General features: G+C 37.2%; 3 protein-coding genes across 6 annotated transcripts in view; all 3 read left to right on the plus strand.

Moving 5' to 3' along the window:
- Positions 1-4,510, plus strand: part of qtgal (queuosine-tRNA galactosyltransferase) — a 25,503-nt gene extending 20,993 nt beyond the window's left edge. For all 3 annotated transcript variants that reach the window (XR_013194548.1, XM_077201393.1, XM_077201394.1), the window contains 2 exons: positions 1,208-1,282; positions 3,051-4,510. Coding sequence is in view for 2 of the 3 variants with exons in the window: in XM_077201393.1 (XP_077057508.1) it covers positions 1,208-1,282; positions 3,051-3,131 (156 nt within the window). In the remaining variant the exon portion in view is untranslated. The remainder of the gene's footprint in view (positions 1-1,207; positions 1,283-3,050) is intronic.
- LOC143710510 (B-cell receptor CD22-like) overlaps positions 1-25,412 on the plus strand; it is a 773,497-nt gene that overhangs the window by 174,867 nt on the left and 573,218 nt on the right. The window lies entirely within an intron of this gene.
- On the plus strand, positions 5,360-23,988 carry metrnlb (meteorin like, glial cell differentiation regulator b). Of its 2 annotated transcripts, XR_013194554.1 has the most exons (7): positions 5,360-5,927; positions 9,927-10,312; positions 14,266-14,325; positions 17,427-18,446; positions 20,021-20,595; positions 20,812-22,531; positions 22,634-23,988. XR_013194554.1 is itself a non-coding variant. In XM_077201417.1 (4 exons), exons 1-4 carry the CDS (start codon positions 5,845-5,847, stop codon positions 15,251-15,253), a joined length of 849 nt encoding a protein of 282 aa, XP_077057532.1. In that variant the 5' UTR covers positions 5,661-5,844; the 3' UTR covers positions 15,254-16,639. The 2 variants fall into 2 exon arrangements, 1 of the variants encoding a protein (XP_077057532.1); XM_077201417.1 differs by lacking the exons at positions 17,427-18,446; positions 20,021-20,595; positions 20,812-22,531; positions 22,634-23,988 and adding an exon at positions 14,934-16,639 and having other exon boundaries at positions 5,661-5,927.

A 25,412-nucleotide genomic window follows, 5' to 3' on the forward strand; every position in this document is an offset into this window, starting at 1 on the left:
TTTAACATATTTAGTTATTGTAGGTTTGCATAGTATTCTGATAAAAAGTTAAATAAAAACATAAATTTTTATGCATTTCAACTCACTTTTATTGACCATTGTACTTGCTTATGACCTTCGATGATTCAGTTAAACCATTTTTTTTGTTTTTATTGGTAAAGTAGGCCTAGGTGAAAAAAAGTAACGTAACGCATTACTTTTCTAAAAAATGTAAGTAAGTAACGCGATATTGTAATACATTACTCATCAAAGTAACTTTCCCCAACACTAAATATCATGAAATCCTAACCCTTTTTAATCCCACATTTTTCCCACACATGAAAATATCCAAATTAGGTGTCATTAATTCCACCTTGAAATAATCAATAATATATTTTTTGAAATTTTTAAGAAAACGTGTGTGAAAAATTTGTGTTTTATGGGATTATGCGTGTACTGAAAATTCTTATATAGCCTATATATCAGCCCAGTTATTAAACACATTTTAAACTCGTTCATGTCATTTTAGGGTTACTATATAACAAAAACCTCTATACAACACTTATAGGAATACTGAGATAAAAGACAACAAAAAAAATATAAAAATACAACCATCTGAAATGGTAAGTTTTAAACAGTCTGGTTTTACCATCCATGATGAAACTCTCTGAGATTATAAAGGAATATAGTCATAGTGTAATACAGGAATATATATAGGCAGAATGACTGCCAGTAATTAAAGTGCATGTTATATGTAATGAGAATGATTGCGTTTTTCAATAATTGCATATTTTTAAACTCCTTCAAGATTTTTTTTTTTTTTGGACTATGACCGTAATGTTCATTGAATTCAAAGGGATTTTTGCACCAAACAAAAGAACGAATAAAACTGAGGAATAAAGATATATTTTGCACTCAAATGTTTTGATTCTGAAACTTCATGGGAACGTGGCTGATGTGAACGTAGAATAGTGATCATTACTTATGCAAATATAATGCTAGTAATGAATCAGTGTTTATGGCTGGAATCCTCTGTCAGACTCACTGAGACTCTGATTAATATCCCGATCCATCATTAGCCTCGTTACATCAGTCACACACACACACTCGGGGATAATCATCAGCTCTTCTCTCGAGACCAAGATACTTAACACTGAGAAACTCACACACTGGTGAGACCGTGTTAACAAACACACACACACACACTTGTTTTCTCTGTTTCTCTCAGGAACGGCCGAAGCCCAAGATTCCCATCCTGCACTTCAGAAAGGCATCGCCTCCGTTTATCGTGTGTGTGAAGCTGGTGAGTAAGTGTGTGTGTGTGTGTGTGTGTGTGTGTGTGTGTGTGTGTGTGTGTGTGTGTGTGTGTGTGTGTGTGTGTGTGTGTGTGAGAGAGAGAGAGAGAGAGAGAGAGTGAGCTAGAGTGTGTGCGTGAATGTGTGAGTGAATGTGTGTGATTGTAGGGAGTGTGTGTGTGTGTGTGTGTGTGTGTGTGTGTGTGTGTGTGTGTGTGTGTGTGTGTGTGTGTGTGTGTGTGTGTGTGTGTGTGTGTGTGTGTGTGTGTGTGTGTGTGTGTGTGTGTGTGTGTGTGTGTGTGAGAGAGAGAGAGAGTGAGCTAGAGTGTGTGCGTGAATGTGTGTGATTGTAGGGAGTGTGAGAGTGAGCTAGAGTGTGTGTGTGTGTGTGTGTGTGTGCGTACGTGTAAGACAGTGTGTGTGTGTGTGTGTGTGTGCGTGTAAGACAGAGTGTGTGTGTGTGTGTGAGAGAGAGAGAGAGAGAGTGAGCTAGAGTGTGTGCGTGAATGTGTGAGTGAATGTGTGTGATTGTAGGGAGTGTGAGAGTGAGCTGGAGTGTGTGTGTGTCTGTGTGTGTGTGTGCGTACGTGTAAGACATTGTGTGTGTGTGTGTGTGTGCGTGTAAGACAGAGTGTGTGTGTGTGTGTGTGTGTTCGCGCGCGCACGTGTAAGACAGTGTGTGTGTGTGTGTGTGTGTGTCTCAGACATTAATTTGACTGAAAACACTCTTTTATAGCACACAGGAAATGACTTCTCTCTGAAACACACACATGCTCTGGTCCAAATGACCGTGAGGCTCGTATCAATCTCAATCATCATCGGTGTTTCCCACTAATGAACCTCCAGCGGGATCAGATATTAACACACACACACACAGCTGTTCCTGCGCCGTATAGACTCTAGAGTTGTCTGTGCCCTACATAGGAACGTATAACTGATCTGTCATCAGTAGGTGCGTTTCCTTTACCCTTCAAATTGCGCAAATTGACATTGCGAAGTGAGAATACGCTCAATGGAAACGCGTCAATTTCGCAAAAACTCCCATTTATCGTAAAAAAGTTTTAACGCTCGCATGAGGAGGTTTTTCAACAATGGAAACAGTTTTTGCGCATTTACAGTCACCTGACGTAGATGACGCGGTGTGTTTGGACAGAATACGAGAAAGAGTTCTTTATTAAATTCATAAAACACAAAGGAATTACAGGAATACTGGATTCTAAACCTCAAAGAAATGCCACAATCAAGACCTCGAAGCAGAAATGAGGGAGAAACACCCAGAAACACCTCATACAAGAATAAGAGGATTTTCATCGCTAATAATAATTGGATAAAGGCCTACATCTCCATCCATTACAAATAATAGCTAGTGCAGTGCCTGGTATATACTTAAACCTACTAACATCCGTTGCCATGATGTTTGTAATGACTGATTTCAAGAGGAAAAAACAACGTTTTAGTTGCATAACATCGATTAATGGAAACGCCGTCATTTCGTAATCGTTTTTTATCGACATTTTGAAAATATCGCACAAATCTGTAATGGAAACGCGGCTCGTGACTGATTTGATACGCTCTACATGCCACAGAATTACCACATTATCTGATGTTAGCATGCTAAGCTAATGATGCTAAGCTAAATTAACACAAATATATAAATTATTAACATAGTAGGCTGCCCAATATTTGTGAATTTACTTTACTTTGTGTGTAGGTACTTATGTATATCTGTTCTGTGTGTTTGTCCTCATCTGTGTGTGTGTGTGTGTGTGTGTGTAGGATATGACACATGGAGTCCTGGAGGAAAACTTGCTGTCGCTGCAGCTCAAAGAAGGAATCCACTACTACCACTTCAGCTGAAGACTGTGAGATCCAGATGAAGGACAGTCAAACCTGCAGGCTAATACAGGGACTAAACAATGTCTTAAAATCTAAGAATGCAAAACCCTTTTCGGTAAAGGTTTGAAGGTACAGGCTGGAGAACATCATTAGCTTAGTGTGAAACTGGAGAAGTTCATCAGGACCAACTTTAAACTTTATTTTAAACATTCAGATTTGTCAAATCAACATTAAAGTTTAATTGGTTAAATAGAGGCAGTAAGAAAAACAGGCAAATAATAGCATGTTGCTAACATACTTTATGACGTGCTGCTAGCATGTTTTAGCACATTGCTAATAGCATGTTGCTAATAATACACATGCTAACATGTTTTAGCACGTTGCTAGCTTGTTTTAACACGTTGCTAACAATTTTGCATGTTCAAACAAATTTCTAGCATATTTTAACACAAAGCTTGTACGTTTATATCATGTTTAAGCATGTTTCTATCATGATTTAGTACATTACTAGCATGTTCAAGCACATTTATAGCATATTTTACATATTTTGACATGCTTCTAGCATGTTTTATCACATGACTAGCATAATATAGCAATGCTAGTATGTTTCTAACATGTTTAACACATTGCTAGTATTTTGCAGCATGTTTGCTGATAATATATATGCTAACATGTTTTAGCATATTGTTAGCATGTTTTAACATGTTAACACATTGCTGGCATGTTTAATCAAATGGCTAGCATAATATGACACAGTGCTAGTATGTTTCTAGCATGTCTTAACATGTTGCTATCATGATTTGGTATGTTTCTAGCATGTTTTAATGTTGCTAGCATTATGCTTCTGGCATTTTCTAGCACATTGCCAACATGATTTGGAGTTAAAGGCTGGAAAACATCTATAGTTTCACACTGAGCTAATGGAAACGATGAAAAATCCCTGTAATCTTTGGAAAGAAAGATCTGGGAACTGGTTCCTGCATTCCTTCCCAGAGTTCCCGGCTTGAGAAACCTCTCACATCCCTCTCGCACCTCGACTCAAACACACACAGGTGTCTGTGTGCATTCCTGATGCCCCGTGTCACTGGACTTCTCCATCGTTCCCGAGTGACGCCTCAGGATGAAGCCTTTTCTCGCTGACCTGCTCTCAATCAGGTCCTTGTGCCTGTTGCGTGTGCTGGAAGGGCCTGAAACTCTTGTGCAAAATGAATGTGCGTTAAAGACATTCAAGGTGGAAGGAAAAAGTGAATTGCAAATAGTGCAGTTTAAGACAAGTAGGCAACGTGGAGATGCGAACAAGTCTTGTTTCTTTTTTATTTAAGTTAGTTGCCAAAGGCAGCTTTCTGATATTTAATTTTCAGCTTTATTTGAATAAACAAAAAAAAAATGTTTTAATACTATTTCAGCATTACGCCGTTTTATTTTAAATCTCCCTGATATTAAAGGTGTATTTGTAGATTTTTTTCAAATCGTTTTCTGGCGTGTTTTCTGTGTGTGTGTGTGTGTGTGTGTGTGTGTGTGTGTGTGTGTGTGTGTGTGTGTGTGTGTGTGTGTGTGTGTGTTAGCTTATCACTTTCTGACAACAGCAAATGTTAATAATTGATTACAGTCTCTGACAGCTCTGGTTAGTTTTATCTGTCTTCCTCTCAACAGTCGTTAATTTTGCCTTGTGTGTGTGTGTGAGAGAGACTGGAATGTGTGTGTTCCATTTGGACATTATCTGAGGTCAGCGGCCACGTTCCTGTGTGTGTGTGTTTGTGTGAGAGAGAGAGTGAGTGAGTTTGTGTGTGTGTGAGAGAGAGAGCGACTGAGTGTGCGTGCATGCGTGTGTGTGTGCGTGCGCGCGCGTGTGTGTCAGGTGATGGAGCCTGCTGTATGTGTGCCTGTCAGAGGTCATGGCCTGTAAATGTATAGGATGGCTTGTAGGTGGAGGGTCAGCACAAGTCATTACACATCTGATCTGTAACACGCACACACCATCCCAAATAAACAGGGCTCTACATAGAATACTGAAACTCCTGAGATTATATTTCTACTGATTTACTTAGTGCGATTTGTCTTGCTTTATGCAACCACAAATACACACACCCACGAGGCGCGTGCAGTGTAATAATCGCGCGCGACTCAGCAGCATCTGATATCAGTGTTTATTGAGCCCAGAATAACCACAGCCTCTCAAGACACGCGCATGAGTTACACACACACACACACACACCCTTACAAGAACCTGCTGATCAGCCGAATGGCATAGTGAATCTGTAAACGAGTAGCCTATACTTTGGTGCTTATATTCATTTAGGATAAGTTTCGCCAATGTAAATACCATGAATTTCAGCAGACTATCCGAAATCAAATTCAAGGTAATGGGACTGAAATGTATATTTAAGGTGCTTAAATACTATGGTACTACTAACACCAAAATAACTTTAAATGTAAAATTTTGAGACTTTATCATAAGTCTGTAAATACTGTGATTGTATCGTTGCGTCGCTCGTGCATACGTGGGGCGTGGTTGGAGGCGTGGCTTGTGTTTGTGGGCGGAGCTCGAATGAGAGTGAAAGTTTCTGCTGGACTCTATCAGTGTATCTGGGCTTCAGACCCGCGATCATGAGCGCTTCAGTGACTCATCTCTGATGTCTAATCGTGATTCGGTCATGTAGTGTTTTAAATTACCCAGAGCGGCGGTGGATTGTGTTTTTCTACTGACTGAAGCAGATTGTTGGTGTTTTGGAGGATGTTTTTATTCATTCTTCTGTCAGCTCTAGTTCTGTGTGGATGTGCTCAATACTCCAGCGACCAGTGCAACTGGAAAGGAAGGTGAGCCTTTTACATCCGTGCAACGTTTTATAACTTTATAAAGTTGTAATATATATATTTTTAAAAATTATCTTTATTCTGTACAGAGAAACTGCGTACAAAATAAATTGCTCATTAAAAGCAAGTCTTATTTCGACATGAATTTATGCGTGACTCGATTGTATTGCAACAATTTCTTTAATTTTAGTCGACTATATCTCTTTTGTTTTAGAAATGTGTGCAGGCAGAGAGTTTTTACATTTTAGAACTGCAATTACCAGTTTTAAAATGTAAAAAACTTTCTGCCTGCACACATTTCTAAAACAAAAGAGATATAGTAGACTGAAAATTAAAAAAATAATAATAATAACCGTTAAGACCTGTGTATAATAGGTTTAAATAATGAAACTGTGTGAAATGTGATGGGGAAGGTCCGGGCATGCCTTTACACTCGACATGCGCTGACACTTACTTTGATTCGCGAATCATTGTTCTTATAAACCATAAACGATTCAGATTTCGAGCGTGAATTATTTTTTACTAGCTTGGATGAGAACTTTGTTTGGGGTTAAAATTGTGAAGTGGTTAACATTATAAAATCGCATCTGATGCAATCTACTGACTAATCTAAACAGTGGTATTTAACTATTTGAAAGTCTTCGTGGATTTTAAAAGAAACGTCCGAATGTATCGATTCATTATTAATCTGATCAGCGCTAAAACGATACAGTTGTTTGCAGAGAGAAACTGTGTTCCGTGCATTCATGCAATAAACAAAGACTAAAGTCTTTGTTTATTGCTTTACAGAATTTATTTATTGTTTTGGTGAAACTTTTTCTGTTTTTTTTCAAATAGTTTTTATTATTGGTTTTAAATAGGCCGAGCTAAAATGACAATTTATAATAGGCTACTAGGAAGGAAACATAAAATCGAACGAAACACAAGTTATAATTTAGAGGCAGCGTTTCTCAATTCAGTGAAATCTATAGTTTTAATTGATTTTCGTTATTTCAAAGCCATGAATGATCTTGTTTTTTAATTTTTTTTATTTGATTTGGTGCAATACGGGGGCTTTGTGTGAGATTATTGATGACAACCTGCATTTTGCATTCCTCTTAAGATAATTTAGCCTGATTCTTGTGTGTTAATTGTCTGGACAATGTTTTAAAACTTGTAATAAAGGGTTTTTGGAATTCAAATTCTCTCTCTCTCTCTCTCTCTCTCTCTCTCTCTATCTCTCTCTCTCTCTCTCTCTCTCTCTCTCTCTCTCTCTCTCTCTCTCTCTCTCTCTCTCTCTCTCTCTCTCTCTCTCTCTCTCTCTCCATTGACTTTAGTGCTTTAATAGCTGACTCGCACTTTTCCTTTCCTTTCAACTCCTTCATTTAACTCTTTGGATCAGACCGCACGTGAATCTGGCCTCTATTATGCGCTCCGCGACTTAATGGACTCCAGAAAATGATTTAATAACGTTAATTAAAAGCAAGCCAGATGATTTTGGGGTTATGTGTGTGCGGGACTCGGCTCTTTTTCTCTGGAGGACATTTAGCACTGATTTCAGTAGAAACCAAGCCCTGTCAGTTTAATTATAATGCCAAGTCATGAACCCCAGCTGTAGATGTGAAGTTTCATCATATACTCGCCCTTGTGTTGATCCAAACCCTCCATATTTGGTGGAAATTCAGGAATATTATTAATCTGTGTTTTAGATTCAGTCAATTGTTGTTTAGACACATTTGAGTGTGAATAAACTCCATGGATGGGACATTGAATCCTGCTTTTTAAAAGTTGTTTTTGAGGTCGTAATTTTTCTGAGAAGTCGTGCTGTTCACCAGGTGTAGAGTGTAAATCTCAAAGCCTCCAGTCCAGCTGAAACAGACGCAAACACTGTAATCATCCCTAAATATGCCGACCACAACCACTTGAAAGCGCTGTGGCGGGGAAAATGAAAATGTCCCATCTGGATGACAGCTTGTGATATCTTTCATGTGCACAATACCCATCGTCTCCTACCATACGCTTTTTCAGAGACTTCAGGTTGACTTAAAATCCCACAGTTTCGACATCCCATCTCTCCTCATGTTACTGAAAGCTCTTGGAGATGAGGAGGAGGTCATGGGTGAACATGAATCCCAATTTGTCAAGCCCTCAGATTTATGTGTCATTTGACAAACGAGAACCTCTGTGGTGAATGAGAAGCAAGACACAACTAAAGGCCCTGTTTACTCCTGGTATTAAGATGCGTTTTGGTCGATCAGATCACAAGTAAACGAGAGAAAAACATACTCGTTTACACCTGGTGTTTTAATTCGTCTCTTTTGTCCACTTTCAACCACTTCTGTCCTGATTTCTTTGAGGCGAGGGTCTATGGGCGGATAAATGTGTATTTTTTCAGATCCTTCCATCTAATGGTTGAAATAAGCTCACTCAATTTACACACAGGGTTTGAAATGAACACCCGCCAAATTGGGGTAAAAATCAACTGTGGCGGGTAACGCTGTCAAATCACTAGGCAATTTACTATGTTTACTCACTTTGGCTTAGTTCCTGTAAGCCAAATTTTGCCAGATTTAGCGCAAGTACTCAACTCGTGAGTCATCCTGATATATTAAATACTGCGTATTGTGCAGAATCTGCTCATATCTGGCTTACTTGAACAAACACGTCACTGCGCAACAAAAAATGGTGCGCTTGTTCATTTGCATTGAAGCAAAAGCGAAGATTAAAAAGCATTCGGTTAACAGAAAAGACATTGTTATTTTCCAACATCCTACATTATTTTGATGTTCTTTGTAGTGTATTGATCTGACCAACTTAAATACATTTTTGGTGAAAAAGGATGAGGATGAAAGAGGAAGGGAAGAGATGCTGGATGACAGGATTTTGTTTAAATAAGAAATGAATTTATGAAATCCAAATTTTATAATATATAAGCTGTGACGTATAGTTAATCTGATTTATTTTGGGGGTTTTTTTGGCTAGTAGAAGTTCTGAATGGCTGGTGACTTAAAAATTTAGTAGCCAAATTGACCGGTAAGTGAAAAAGTTAATTTCAAACCCTGTTCACATATGAGCACGACCGGAGACGATGGAAAAACACGGAGATCATCAGCTTTAGTTTCTGCTCTGACAGACACAAGACCAGCCGAACGCTGTGAGTGTGTGTTAGAAATCAGGAATGGTGAGAGAACATTGTGTTTGGTACATTTTTCATCTTCAAACCTAACTTGTGTCTTCATCCCTCTCTGTCTAGCGCTCTTCCCATAATGTTTACTCATTAGATCAGTAGACGGAGAGAAGACGGTCTTTTGTGGCGTTTGAACACATTCGACCACATGAGTGTTTACTCTACGAACGCAATCCGATTGCAATGTTTTCTGGAAGTGGTCGAAAGTGGACAAGCTTAAAAAGTTTCAGACACAGTTTACACCTGTATTTCGTGGCGTCCACTTGTGATCCAATCGACCAAAAGCATCTTAACACAATGGGCCCTATCATACAAAGAGTAAATTTGATTGTGGTTGGACGAGAAGTATAAATACCATTCCGACACTCTATTGTTTTGTATGCGATCCATCGCACCTGCACATGTAGTACACATATATGGTTCCCCAATGTATTTGTATTGTACTAAAATGCATTCATTTTCTATGGGCATATATGCGGCTGAAACAGGGAGCCTAGCGTATCCCAAATTTTTCAACATTAACATTTTAATATAACATAATAGTCATTATGGCCTTTAGAAAAATGTTTTTTGAGGAGGTGGGGTAGTGCACTATAGGCCCCTGTGGCGCGGCCTAAGCTTTTGTCATTAATGGCATTTTTTACTTTTATACTTTAAGTAGTTTTGAAACCAGTACTTTTAAACTTTTGCTTGAGTAAAAAGCTTGAGTTGATATTTCAACTTCTACAGAAGTCTTTTTAAACCCTAGTATCTATTCTTCTACCTGAGTAATGAATGTGAATACTTTTGACACCTTTAGTTGAGATGCTGCTAACTCTTGCTTTGTGTGTCTTCAGCGGTCTGACGCACGAGTCTCACGCGCGGGACGTGGAGCAGGTGTACCTGCGCTGTGCCGAAGGCTCTCTGGAGTGGCTCTATCCCACAGGAGCCGTGATCGTGAACCTGCGCCCCAACCTGCCGTCCTCCACACACCTCCTCGCCTGCCTGAAGCCGCGGAGGGACTCGCGCGGGGCCGCGCTGTTCCTGGAGCGGGCCGGAGAGCTGCGGTCGCTGCTGTCGGAGGAGGAGCAGGCCGCCGGGCTCGTGCGCTGCTTCGGCCTCCAGGAGGGGGCGCTGTTCGTGGAGGCGTCCGCGCGCCAGGACATCAGCCGCAGGGTGACCGCCTTTGAGTATCAGCTGATCCCCACGCAGACGCCAGGAGACCGGCCCTACTCGCCTGCAGGTACAGCTCACACATCCTACACAAAACATGGAGAACAGCGGGAAAGGTTCTGCCGGGACATTATCCGTTAAGTCAGACATTTGCTTTAATCCTAAAACACATCACGATGTAGTGTGTAATTCAAAATATTATATAATGATTCATTGCATTTATAAATCGCTTTTCTGGGTACTCAAAGTGCTTTACATAGAGGGGGGGAATCTCCTCAACCACCACCAATGTGATGCGACGGCAGCCATATTGCGCCAGAACGCCCACCACACACCAGCTTACCAGTGGAGAGGAGACAGTGTAAGTCAGTGTAAATATATATATATATATATATATGGGGATGATGGACAGAGGCCACTGGGCAAATTTGGCCAGGATGCCGGGGTTAAACCCCTACTTTTTTTTCCGAAGGACATCCTGTGATTTTTAATGACCACAGAGAGTCGGGACCTCGGTTTAACGTCTCACCCAAAGGATCATCACTATATATATATATATATATATATACATACAGTGAAAAATGCAAAAGGTCCTGGACATTATCTACCGGGACATTATCCGTTAAAGGGATAGTTCACCCAAAAATGAAAATTAGCCCATGGTTTACTCATCGTTTACTAGTCATCCTAGTTGTATATGACATTCTTCTTCCGGACGAATAGAATACAATCAGAGTTATATTAAAAAATGCCCTGGTTCTTCCAAGCTTTATAATGAGAGTGAATGGCCGTTTCTGTTTTGAAGTCTATAAAAGTGCATCAATCCATCATAAAAGTGCATCTTTCCTGCATCAATCCACCATAAAAGTGCATCAACACATCATAAAAATGCTCCACACGGCTCTCTGGGGGGTAATAAAGGCCTTTCTGAAGCAAAGCATATTAGTAAAAAAAAAATCCATATTTAAAACTTTATAAATTAAAATAACTAGCTTCCGGACAGATTGAAACATAAGAACTGAATCTATATTTGCATTTTTTTGTGAAGTACTTTAGTATTCATGATGCAAAGAACAGCTTCGTAATTTGTGTACTTAGTTATGTGATCTTGATATTTGAAAATATAAAAATATATATTTTATTGTAAGTATTCAGTGTATCACGCAGCCTTAGTGTCTTCAGGAATATGTGTGAGAGAGAGAGAGAGAGAGTTGGGGGTCGAATAACAACACTGTCAAATGGGCGTAATTCACATGAAAGACTGGTTTAGAGAGGTACTGAATTGACCCTGTAAAACCTGAAGCCCAGACAGAACCATCACCCCCCCCCCCCCCCGCCGCTCCATGTTCAGCCTGACACAAGATAATAAACAGTGTAATCAAGAGGTGTGTCGGGTCAAGCGGCCTGTAGTGCTGTCAGTCACAGTCACTCGCACTGGCTAGTTCCACATCATCAGAGCTGCTGTTGTATTGGCTGTTTAGCAGAGATGAGCTTAATGGTTTCAAGAGGGATTTATAAAAACATAATTCAGTTCACACACAGCTGTCTGTAGAGGATCACAGTCTAAATACTCATACCGCCTTTTCTCCACATATGATGCCCAGCTAACAGGGAATGTTCTCAGAACGTTCTGTCAAGGTTCTCTCAAACGTTCTTCCAGTAACATTAATAGAATGTTCGTTTAAAGTCTTGAATAATGTTCTGAAAACTTTAAAATGTTCCTACTTGTTTCAAAAATTCTAATAATGTTCCAAGTGGAATGTTCCCTTAACTCTCTAGAACATTCATAAACAATGTTTTCTTAACTAAATGGGAACGTTAGCGAAACATATTTGTCTTCCCTCCGTTTCCCTTCCCCCTCTCTTTTCCCCGTTTCCCGCTCTATGTTCCCAGAGGATTTGTCTTCATAAACATGCAAGTCTTGAGGTGTCCTGAGCTCCTCACCTGCTGGTCTCACTCACACACTGGCTTGGTGTGTGTGTGTGTGTGTGTGTGTGTGTGTGTGTGTGTGTGTGTGTGTGTGTGTGTGTGTGTGTGTGTGTGTGTGTGTGTGTGTGTGTGTGTGTGTGTGTGTGTGTGTGTGTGTGTGTGTGTGTGTGTGTGTTGACCCTGATTTATACATGCTGAACCTCCAAACGGGCAAAAAGAAAACCATAAAGCGGTCAATGTGACTTAAAATATGATTCAAAATCTCACTTTTGTCAGATTTGCAGTGAACAAATTTAAATCTTTTCATCATATGGCTATCAAATTGCGATTTCTTTTTTTTTTTTTGTATGTTAGATTTTGGTTTCCAGAACATGCATTTTTTATTTAGTTTTAAATGAACACATGTTACATTTTATATTGAAAAATGTAGGTTTATAAATAAAACCTAAAAATAATCATTAGAAATTGTTCTGTAAAAGTTATTTAACAGTATAAATCTAAAACCTAGAAATAACCATTACAAAAAGTTATTTTTGTGTTATTTTTAGTTGTTTAAATATTATAAAAACGCTGCAACATTCTGAGAACTTTATTTTATAGTTAAACAAAAACCTAAAAATAACCATTTGGGAACGTTCTGTGTAATTTATTTTGCATAATTTTTTTTTTTTTTTTACTGAGAACTTTTTCACAATTACAAAAAAATAAAACCTTTGAAGACAAATACTTTGGGAGGCAAATACTAACGTTCGGCGAAGGTTCAAAAGTAGCATTCCCACAATGTTTGCTAAATGGAATGTTACGTTAGAAATTACGTTTTCATAACTTTAGCAAAACATTATATTCCTGTTAGCTGGGAAGTCACACAGAAATAACAAAGATAAGTCACACCGGTGTACAAGTCACGTTTTATTATTACAATCAGAAATCATGTAAAATACCTGTAAACAAAACATTTTTTTATCATTGTAAAAATAAAACGTTTGAAGAACATTATTTTATTGTTTCCAACAAACTAACCAAATGGGAGGCAAACTCTCTCATTAGAGGAAGCGTCTGTGTTTCTGAGAGAGTTGTGTAACGCTCGTCTGGTTTCACTGAACAGCTGATCTGAGGTCTGTGTGATCAGTGTGTGTGGGGGAGGAAGTGTTGAAAGCCGTTAAAGAGCCGTTTCAGAGTCAGGATCTGATGCGAGTGTGTATGAATGTGCTTGTATGTGTTAAATCAGGTGACGAATCACATTTACATTCACAAATGCTTTTGTCCCGAAGGCGAGTTTGAAGGAAATGCTTTACATTTACATGATGCTCAGAGTGTGAGTCTTAATTGAATGTGATGAGAAAAAGACGATAAATAGACAATGTTTCATATCACATTGTCTCTGTGAGAACATGCAGCGCAACTACTGTAGTTTGATTCATTCCTGATTCGTTTGAATCATCAGATGCGATTCATCTGAACATATGACTCACTTGCTCGAAATATGACAGCCTGTTGCAATAGTTGTGTAATAAATGATATAATCATTTTGAAAACATTAAACCACATTAATGCTACTGTAACGTTAAAATGTGCATCTTTAAAACATTGAAAATCTTACTAAAATATTGTTTTCTATGTTTGTTTGTTTTTTGAGGAATTATTTTGGTTCCCAGAACGTTACGAAGTTTTATATTAAAATTGAAGGTTTATAAATAGAACATAAATATTTAAAAGTAATTTTACAGATATAAAAATAAAACCATTTGTTTTGAGGAATCAGTTGCCCAAATTATGTAGAATTAATTATTTGTTTGTTTTTTAAATATTATAATATTAATTTTGAATATTTGTATTATTTACAATTCGAGCTTAAAAGCCTTTTTAAATGCACATCTGTTTATTTCAGAGCCCTGTGTGTTCATCGAGCTTCACTGCGGGTAAACTCAGTCGAGACTCTTGGGTTTGGAGATAATGATGATAACGCTATCTAGGGGTCAGAGGTCACAGGAGCTCAGGCACAGCTGGAGTGTGTGTGTGTGTGACGCAGCGCAGTCCAGACGTGTCTGAGGAGGAAGTGTGTGTCACACTAAGGTGTGTGTGTGTGTGTTTCAGCTCCATGCAGACCCTGCACTGATGACCAGCTTCTCATGGCGCTCTGCACCAGTGACTTTGGTAAGAAACTATTTACCATATTATACTCCTTAGATGACATCATTTACCGCATTCTCCGGGAAATAAGTTGCACCTGACTATAATGACTATAATGCAGAAAAATTGAACGTTGGCTGACATTCTGGTTATGAACAAACATTCGTCCAGTAACGTTAAGAGAACGTTTGTTTAAAATCATCTGGTCTTTAATCAGGTTCTCAAATTATTAGCATAAAAACCTTATTTATGCAACATTCACGGAGCATTTTTTTTTTCTGAAACATTAGTAAGATGTTCATCTAACGTTTTTTTTTAAAATGTTGCTACTTGTTTCGGAATGTTCATTCAAAAGTGAAATTCAAATAATGTATGCAGAATGATGAAATGGAATGTTCACTCAACGTTCAAATAAAGTAAATCAAGTAAAAAAATGATCGATATTTTGTTACAAATTACAATTTGTTGCTCGTGATCTCTGGAGAGCCTGAGTGTAAACCGCAGACAAACATCGCACAAGGGTTAAATGCATAATAAAAGCCACTTTATAATATAAGTTGTGCATGTTTCAGATGATAAAAACATTGTGTAAAGCGTAGTTAATGCTGTGTGTGTGTGTGTGTGTGTGTCAGCGGTGCGCGGCAGGATTCGTCACGTGGAGGATGATGATGATGATGATGAGGAAGGTCAGGTGTCTGCGCTGCTGTGGTTGAGTCGTGTGTATCGTCAGAAGAGTGGTGTGTTTGCGTCGGTGCGCGGGCGCTGGACGGGCCGAGTGAAGATGCCGATGCGCTGTGACCCGCGCGCGGGACAGGACGACTTCCTCTTCACAGGACACCTGCGCTTCGGAGAGCCCTGGGTCACGTGTGCTGTGCTTTACACACACTTCAGCACACTGTACCGCTCCGCTCTCCACGCGGGAACTAACCCCTGCCACATACGCACTGACTGACACACACACACACACACACCCCTCAAGATCAGGGTCACCCCAAAATCAAAAGAAATCATTTTTAAACTGTTTCTTTTACAAAACACATTCTCAGTACTGCATTGCATCCAGATGTTTTACTTTTTAAATTATGTTTAATTTGATTAATTTTGTCATTTATTATGTTCAGTACTGCAATTATTTATAAATACACCCCTGACACACAGACACTGACTGAGAGAAACACACAGTTCATGTTCAGGGAGACATTTCACCCCAAAATCAATAGAAATAATGGTAACACTTTACAATAAGGTTCATTAAATAACATTAGTTAATGTATTAGCATGAACTGACTATGAGTAATACATTTCTTACAGTATTTATCTTTGTTAATATTAGTGAATAAAAATACAGCTGTTCATTGTTTGTTCATGTTAGTGTAATAACTAATGTTAACACATACAACCCTTGAAGTTAATAATATATTAGTAAATATTGAAATTAATATTAACTAAGATTAATAAATGCTGTTGAAGTATTGTTCATTCTTAGTTTTTGTTAACTAATGTAGTTAACTAATCTTAACTAATGAACTTTATTGTAAAGTGTTACAGACACAAATTATAAAAACACAAATCATATTTGTTTTACAAAAACATTCTCCCACCCATTGTTTTATTTTTTAAATTGTTTTATTTTGATTAATTTGTTATTTATTATTTTCAGTATTGTATTACTGTTGTAATTATTTGAATTATATATTATTTTACAATTATTATTAGGCTATAACAAAATAATATGAAAATATTAACACAGTATTTAAATAATGAAATATTTATACATATATTTGCAGTACTAAATAATAATAATAATAATAATAATGTGTTCATATTTTTGTAATAAAAATCGGGGATATTTGTCATGAGATGATAATTGTCACAGTTTAATCGTGTAATTTTGTTTATGCAGACTATGATTTCTTGTTTATTCGTGTTGATTTTGGGGTGAACGCAGGCCTGGATGGGAATGGGATCTACAGTGGTTCCAGATGGACAGATCTCAGTCAGGAATCCTCCCTAAAGTTGCTGTTCTTGGTTACAGACAGAAGTTTTGTTTGTTTGTTTCTGTCTGATTTCACACATCTGAAACCGATACAGAGAAAGTGTGTCGTAACTCTGTGTGTGTATGTGTGTATCATGAGCTCTTGCCTGCTGCGAGAAGATGGCGATGCTTTTCTTAAAAGCTTTGTTTATAGTTATTAGAGCGGTCGATTCTTCTGACTGACGTCTGGAGTGTGTTCACGTGTGCGTTTGTGTGCGTTTATGCTGTATGTGTGTTTGTTGAGTTGCCTTTTCTGTTCCTCGGACTCAGAACGAGTCTGGAATAAAACACTCTTTATAGAAACGTGTGTATGTGTGTGTTTTCTGTTAATCTGAAACTGTGGAGAAAAACAAAACATTTTCAAATGATCGCGCGAAAGCTTCCAGCAACACAAGCCTGCTGTCACAGTGCAGTGTAATAGTTTTCCCATTACACTGCGTTACTTTCCCATTAAAACACAGCGCTCAATTTAAAATAAGTCCAACTTTTAAAAATGCGTCTCGAGACCTTTTTTCCCCCACTGCCTGTGTCTCACGTTTTCAAAGCAAAACGCGTTCTGTGTTAAAACAGCCCTAAGAAACGTTACCTGAGCACCAGACCTTATTCAGAGCAGCACCATCCCAAACAACAACATAGTGGCGGCCCAGGTCCGGCCCACATCTGGCACACTTGGATTCTACACAGCCCAGATGTGGACCGGATCGGGGCCGAAACTATGTTGCTGTTTGGGAAGAACGGTATGAAAGCGAGGCTGTGAGAGACAGACTTACTGTGTTTTCAATGGCATCCGCTGTAAAAAGCTGTGTAAAGCTCCTAGATCACTTATAATTCTCCACAGCTCATATTGTCAGGAGATTTTTGTCTACTGAAAGTTATTGTTGCAGTGTTTCGTTAGCAGAACAATAAAAAAAAAACACTTTAAATAACAGCACAATCCAAGAGATGTATGTCTTTTCCTCACAGCCTCGCTTTCATTCCCGTTAAAAATCAAAGATGATTTAAAAAACTGGTCGTTTCACCTGCTGTGAATAACGTCTATATCAGGGTTTCGAGTGAACTTTCGTTTAATCTGATCTTTTTTCTCTTTCAGATCAACTGCTGTCAGTGGATTAAAACATTTATTCATCTATCCCGCCTATCAAAGCAGGTTAAACATGTTGATATCTGCACATCCGCTTTAATGACATTTTTTTTTTTAGAGAAACTCTTATATTAGAGTAACCTTCTGTGTTTGCTGGGTTAACAATTGCCTTGGCATTATAAGATGCAGCTCATCAGTGGTTATTATTTTGAAGAAATAATATTATTTAATAGTCACTCATTTCTGCAAAAATAACCAAGGCTACATGGGCACTGAAATAGTAACCGAACAAATCTGTCCAACCTCATTTCTGTCTAAAAAAAAATCCTGTTTCACATTAAGAAAAGCATTGCATTGCAAAAGCTAAATACATTGCAGATGCCATTTCATGTTTCGATGGTGTTCACCTTTTTACCACATTTAGCCTATTATAAGTTAAGAGTTTACAATAACGTTACACAGCACTGCCAGTCTCATTAACCGTGTGTGACACTGAAAGCAGAGTTTCTTCATGTGAAATATGAACCGTTCTTCAGTGCTTTACTGTTTTTCCGCAAATTACTGCCAAGTTGAATTGTTGGACCCGTGTGTTACTCCAGCATGACTCCAGCATGAGCACGTGTTGGACATTCATTTTATTGCACTGAATGTTCTCAAACTTTTTTTTAATTTGATTTGGAAAAGCATGCACCGATGAATCATCACAATAACTGAGAATATAGTTCTCAAGTGAACAAAGTCAGTTTTTCATTGGCAGATCGGTACATTTCTACACCCCTAGTGATGATAATTCGTAATCTATGTAATCTATAAGTGCTTTATTTTACAAATCAATGTATGTTACATATCAGCATTATGTTACAAATCAGCAGTTACAAATCAGCGTTATGTTACAAATCAGCGTTATGTTACAAATCAGCGTTGTTACAAATCAGCGTTGTTACAAATCAGCAGTATGTTACAAATCAGCGTTATGTTACAAATCAGCGTTATGTTACAAATCAGCGTTATGTTACAAATCAGCGTTATGTTACAAATCAGCATTATGTTACAAATCAGCATTATGTTACAAAACAGCGTTATGTTACAAATCAGCGTTATGTTACAAATCAACGTTATGTTACAAATCAGCGTTATATTACAAATCAGCGTTGTTACAAATCAGCATTGTTACAAATCAACGTCATGTTACAATTCAGCGTTGTTACAAATCAGCGTTATGTTACAAATCAACGTTATGTTACAAATCAGCGTTATGTTACAAATCAGTATATGTTACAAATCAGCGTTATGTTACAAATCAGCGTTGTTACAAATCAGCATTATGTTACAAATCAGCATTGTTACAAATCAGCGTTATGTTACAAATCAACGTCATGTTACAATTCAGCGTTGTTACAAATCAGCGTTATGTTACAAATCAACGTCATGTTACAAATCAGCGTTATGTTACAAATCAACGTTATGTTACAAATTAGCGTTGCTAAAAATCTGTGTTATGTTACAAAACAGCGTTGTTACAAATCAATGTTTTGTTACAAATCAGCGTTGTTACAGTGTTGCTAAAAATCAGGGTTATGTTACAAATCAGCGTTATGTAACAAATCAGCATTATGTTACAAATCAGCGGTTACAAATCAGCGTTGTTAAAAATCAGCATTGTTACAAATCAGCATTATGTTACAAATCAGCGTTATGTTACAAATCAGCGTTATGTTACAAATCAGCGTTATGTTACAAATCAGCGTTGTTACAAATCAGCGTTATGTTACAAATCAGCGTTATGTTACAAATCAGCGTTGTTACAAATCAGTGTTGTTACAAATCAACGTTATGTTACAAATCAGCATTATGTTACAAATCAGCGTTATGTTACAAATCAGCGTTATGTTACAAATCAGCGTTATGTTACAAATCAGCGTTGTTACAAATCAGCAGTATGTTACAAATCAGCGTTATGTTACAAATCAGCGTTATGTTACAAATCAGCGTTGTTACAAATCAGCGTTGTTACAAATCAACGTTATGTTACAAATCAGCATTATGTTACAAATCAGCGTTATGTTACAAATCAGCGTTATGTTACAAATCAGCGTTGTTACAAATCAGCGTTATGTTACAAATCAGCGTTATGTTACAAATCAGCGTTATGTTACAAATCAGCGTTATGTTACAAATCAGCGTTATGTTACAAATCAGCATTATGTTACAAATCAGCGTTATGTTACAAATCAGCGTTATGTTACAAATCAGCGTTGTTACAAATCAACGTTATGTTACAAATCAGCATTATGTTACAAATCAGCGTTATGTTACAAATCAGCGTTATGTTACAAATCAGCGTTATGTTACAAATCAGCGTTGTTACAAATCAGCAGTATGTTACAAATCAGCGTTGTTACAAATCAGCGTTGTTACAAATCAACGTTATGTTACAAATCAGCATTATGTTACAAATCAGCGTTATGTTACAAATCAGCGTTATGTTACAAATCAGCGTTATGTTACAAATCAGCGTTGTTACAAATCAGCAGTATGTTACAAATCAGCGTTATGTTACAAATCAGCGTTATGTTACAAATCAGCGTTATGTTACAAATCAGCGTTGTTACAAATCAGCGTTATGTTACAAATCAGCATTATGTTACAAATCAGCATTATGTTACAAAACAGCGTTATGTTACAAATCAGCGTTATGTTACAAATCAACGTTATGTTACAAATCAGCATTATGTTACAAATCAGCGTTATATTACAAATCAGCGTTGTTACAAATCAGCATTGTTACAAATCAACGTCATGTTACAATTCAGCGTTGTTACAAATCAGCGTTATGTTACAAATCAACGTTATGTTACAAATCAGCGTTATGTTACAAATCAGTATATGTTACAAATCAGCGTTATGTTACAAATCAGTATATGTTACAAATCAGCGTTGTTACAAATCAGCATTATGTTACAAATCAGCATTGTTACAAATCAGCGTTATGTTACAAATCAACGTCATGTTACAATTCAGCGTTGTTACAAATCAGCGTTATGTTACAAATCAACGTCATGTTACAAATCAGCGTTATGTTACAAATCAACGTTATGTTACAAATTAGCGTTGCTAAAAATCTGTGTTATGTTACAAAACAGCGTTGTTACAAATCAATGTTTTGTTACAAATCAGCGTTGTTACAGTGTTGCTAAAAATCAGGGTTATGTTACAAATCAGCGTTATGTAACAAATCAGCATTATGTTACAAATCAGCGGTTACAAATCAGCGTTGTTACAAATCAGCATTATGTTACAAATCAGCGTTATGTTACAAATCAGCGTTATGTTACAAATCAGCGTTATGTTACAAATCAGCGTTGTTACAAATCAGCGTTATGTTACAAATCAGCGTTATGTTACAAATCAGCGTTGTTACAAATCAGCGTTGTTACAAATCAACGTTATGTTACAAATCAGCATTATGTTACAAATCAGCGTTATGTTACAAATCAGCGTTATGTTACAAATCAGCGTTATGTTACAAATCAGCGTTGTTACAAATCAGCGTTATGTTACAAATCAGCGTTGTTACAAATCAACGTTATGTTACAAATCAGCATTATGTTACAAATCAGCATTATGTTACAAATCAGCGTTGTTACAAATCAGCATTATGTTACAAATCAGCATTATGTTACAAATCAATGTCATGTTACAAATCAGCGTTGTTACAAATCAGCGTTATGTTACAAATCAGCATTATGTTACAAATCAGCGTTATGTTACAAATTAGCGTTGCTAAGAATCTGTTATGTTACAAATCAGCGTTATGTTACAAATCAGCGTTGTTACAAATCAATGTTTTGTTACAAATCACCGTTGTTACAAATTAGCGTTGCTAAAAATCAAGGTTATGTTACAAATCACTGTTATGTTACAAATCAGCGTTATGTAACAAATCACTGTTATGTTACAAATCAGCGTTGTTACAAATCAGAGTTATGTTAGAAATCAGCGTTGTTTTCAGCCCAATTAGAGAGCAAGTAAACCTTTTTTTTTTTGGTTGTTGATGTTTTGTTTTTGATCCTGTATTGTTCTGAAAACTCCCTATCAGTCGGAGATTTCCCGTAATGCATCCAGTCAGAAGTGGGCGGAGTGAACACATGAGTCCAGCACTATCATCTGATCCGTGTGAATGTCTCGAATGCTCGTCGTCTTAAGACTTTCACCCGCTCAGCTGTCTCAAGCACGTCTGGAATGAAAACACAGATAACTGAGACACGGCTCTGAGTGTGTGTGACGGGTTATTATTAACAACGCTGTTCTTTCCGCTCTTTCCTCTCTCTCTGTCTGAGTCTGCTGGAAGCCAGTAAAATCATCACGACTAATTGTTTGTGTTTTAACTGTACAATCCTGTTCTTTAATTGAGCACTGTTCGCATATTTTCCGACTAGACTTCTGGAATCCACGTGTACCAGATGTGGGCCGGATCTGGGCCGACACTATGTTGCTGTCTGGTTTTAATGACCTAGTTTATTTGTCAAAATGTGCTGCACACTGCATTGAATACTGACTGTATCCCAAAATGCAGTGTCTTCAACTTGACCTTGACGTTTGGACAAATGAATGGGATGTAAGGAGCCACCATTTAAATGTATTAAATGTAACTTTTTATTTATCTGCTATATGATCTATGGAGTCCCTAAAGGGTCTTTGTTAAAAAAAAAATTAGATGGGAAGAAAATTCTGTCATTGCTTTTGCGTTCATATTTTCATAAAATTTCATATATTTTTCCCACCACCATGTCCCTTTAGGACAGTGCTGTTTGTGGAGTTGTTTAATCCTCCTCTGTTGAGATCTTGAGAGATTTAATTTCTTCTTTTCTCTTCAGTTGATTTCCTCTAAGCCTGTGGCTGAAGTCAGATCCAGTTATTATGTTTCTCTTTCCTTCAGTGATTCTGCTTGTTAACAGCAGGTGTTCATCACTAACTGTGCGGAACTAAACCAAAGTTTACCGGACTGTGTACTCCGGACTTCTACATTCCGATTGGTTGCCGCCGAACTATGTCATAGCTCATTAACATAAAGTTGACCTGAGAAGAATTGATAGGTTTAGGATTAGTTGTGGGTGAGGGGTTAGGATTAGGGGTAGGGTTTGGATTAGTTGTGGGGGAGGGGTTAGGATTAGGGGTGGGGTTTGGATTAGTTGTGGGGGAGGGGTTAGGATTAGGGGTGGGGTTTGGATTAGGCAATCAGGTACTGACTTCAACGAGGCGGGTAATAATTTGGCAGGGGGTTGAAATTCGGTACAACACCGGAGCTCATCGCCACAGTTGAACAAACAGTTATGCTCGATCATCACTTGGGGTTTTGCTGTGTTGTTCAGGTGTGTTTGATTGGTTTGATTGGAAATCCCTGCATTAGGAACTCCAGCCCCCAGTTTCTCAGGGGAACTCAAAACTTTTGCGAGAGAACATAAAATCATTACCAATATTTTTTTTCCTATCACCATGATCGGCTTCATACTGATCAATTGTCCGTAAATAGTCTATATTTCTTTATTAGTACACCACTGGTTTCTATTATTAGATTGGTGTTTGTTATATAATTTTATTTTGTTGACACGTCACAGCACAAGCAAAGTCTTAGCGTTTCAGTTTGTTATCATTATTTTCCTATAGAGGCCAATACATTCACAGGAAACAGCTTTGAATATGAGATGAATATTCGTGTGTCTGAGTGAAGCACATGCGCCCTGCACACGCTATCCTGATCCTCCAGACACACAACACCTTGGACACACATCCCGGTCACCCAACACTCCCTCCGGCACACGCGCTTCATTTATCAGGGCGAGTCTCTGCTGTCAGGGGTCAGTGAGACCTCAGGTCATCAGCAACATGTGTGTGTCCTGCGGTCAGCCGGAGAAGAGCTGAGCAAAGAGAAACTAAACACGACCACATGCAATATAGTCATACTCTTAGAATATAGCGCGCCCTGGTGGATGATACAGGCAATGTGGGGAAGCCAGGTTTTGCCACATAACAACATAACATGATTTTGTAAATCGTAAGTAATTCTGACATAAAATGTTGAGTCATTACAGTTATAATATAAAATTGGTATTTGTTAAATTATGTTTTAAGGTAAGAGCAAAAATATTGTTTTTTCATTCACTGGTCAATTTGAAACTTTGGGCTATTTGGCTTTTCCTAATGTGTTGTTTTTCAGACTTGTGGAAAGAAAGCATCAAAATATACTTGGTGTTTATTTTATTTGACTTCTTCTGTGTATGTCTGTAGATTTTAAATGACATTATATCTTTAAATCTGTTTTCTCAAAATGAGCTTTTCTCCTGCGCTGAGCCAGAAATCTCTTACATAGGCTACACCAGACTTTACAGTTTTATTCCTATCTATGTTCTGAAGGTTTTTACATAGGGTTCATATGTAATTTACAACATTTCATTTTTTAAAAATATTTTTTATTTATTTGTATTGAGCGATAAACAGATATATAAAAATCCCTTCTGTAAAAACTTTTGTCTAAAATGTCAACAAAATAAAATATGAATTTTGAACCTGGCTTTATTCAATTGTCAGATTTCTTTAATGGACATTTATGCAAAGTAGTGCTGTAATTTAATGCCTCATTTGCAAATTTAAACAAAATATCAGAAAACTTGTGCTACAAAAAGTCTTCCCCAGTTGATTGATTACATTAAGCATTGCTAACGTGTCTATTAGTTGTTTACCTTATTTTCCTGGGGTGTCTTAACATAAGTCATAATTATGACATAAAAATTGTACATCATAATTTCAAAAAGAGCCAGCCATGACAGCCAATCAAAATCCATTTGATTTTAAAGCGCGCGCTGCAATTGTTTGCTTTTTCTATGCACATGTGCAGTAGAGTTTTCTTTTCTTTACGAGGTGAAACTGTCATGTTATTGTCAATGACAAAACCATATCAACATTCAACATGAAAAGTGATCGTATTTACTGTCCATCAGATGTGATTTTGATGTAATTTTTTTTTTCCGTTTCTGTCCAATTTTTTTTATTTTATTTTTTTATTCAATGCCACAAGAACAGAGGTATCACATATTCACAATATTACATTAACTGCCAGAAGAAAAAAAAATTATAATATTTTTTACATAGAATCCAGTGTTTTCAAAGCATTGCATGTTTTCATTGCTTTTTTGTTTTTAGTTTGTTCCAAAATATGTACATATAATTTAAAGTCATTTATAAAATGTGGAAAATTCGGTTTACCTTGAGCCCACTTCTTTTTATGTATAATGTATTTTCCTAATAAAATAAATAACTGTATAATATGCTGTTCTTTGCATTCCAAATTGTCTTTCTGAGTATAAAAAAGCACATCAAAAACAAAAATTTCCATCATACACTTCAGTTTTCTATTAATATAGGTTTCTAAATCTTTACAAAATAATCTTGAGTAAATACAGTGAAAAAACAGATGCAAGATTGTTTCTTTCTCTAGTGCACAAAATTCACAAGTATACGAAATATTAAGATTAAATCTTTCCAAAACATGCTTGGCAGGATAAATTCTGTGAAGTATTTTGTAAGACACTTCCTTAATTTTGTTATTGACACAAAACTTATTTGGCAATTTCCATGCTTTAACCCAAGAGATTTCACCAAATAAAGAAGACCAAAAGAATCTTGCTGCAGGAAAAGACACAGAGCCAAGAGCTTTCCTTATAATCATATTGCTACATTTTTGTTGTAAAACATCAACATTATCAATGAAAATTTTACCACAAATATTGTCCATGTTGATTTCCACTGAATCAGCGTTTTTTAAGAGTAAAATCACACTCTTTGGAATCGCGTCAACAACAATAGCAAACTCTCTTGGTTTAACTGGTAATTGAAATTTTTGTAGAAATTCAGAATATGATAACAAATATCCATTGGAATTAACCAATTGTCTTACTAATATAATCCCTTCATTAAACCAAGTGTGATAGAATAGTG

Source organism: Siphateles boraxobius, unplaced genomic scaffold, assembly GCF_051911475.1.
Source record: "Siphateles boraxobius isolate OS27281-9 unplaced genomic scaffold, OSU_SipBor_1 47, whole genome shotgun sequence".
In the NCBI taxonomy this organism is placed as follows: Eukaryota; Metazoa; Chordata; class Actinopteri; order Cypriniformes; family Leuciscidae; genus Siphateles; species Siphateles boraxobius.

Bases quoted from the DNA above. Each gene is read 5' to 3' on its own strand.
- metrnlb (XM_077201417.1), top strand. From the start codon at position 5,845: ATGTTTTTATTCATTCTTCTGTCAGCTCTAGTTCTGTGTGGATGTGCT. The intron at 5,928-9,926 runs GTGAGCCTTTTA...GTGTGTCTTCAG, and splicing joins CAGTGCAACTGGAAAGGAAG to CGGTCTGACGCACGAGTCTC. The intron at 10,313-14,265 runs GTACAGCTCACA...TGTGTGTTTCAG, and splicing joins CCGGCCCTACTCGCCTGCAG to CTCCATGCAGACCCTGCACT.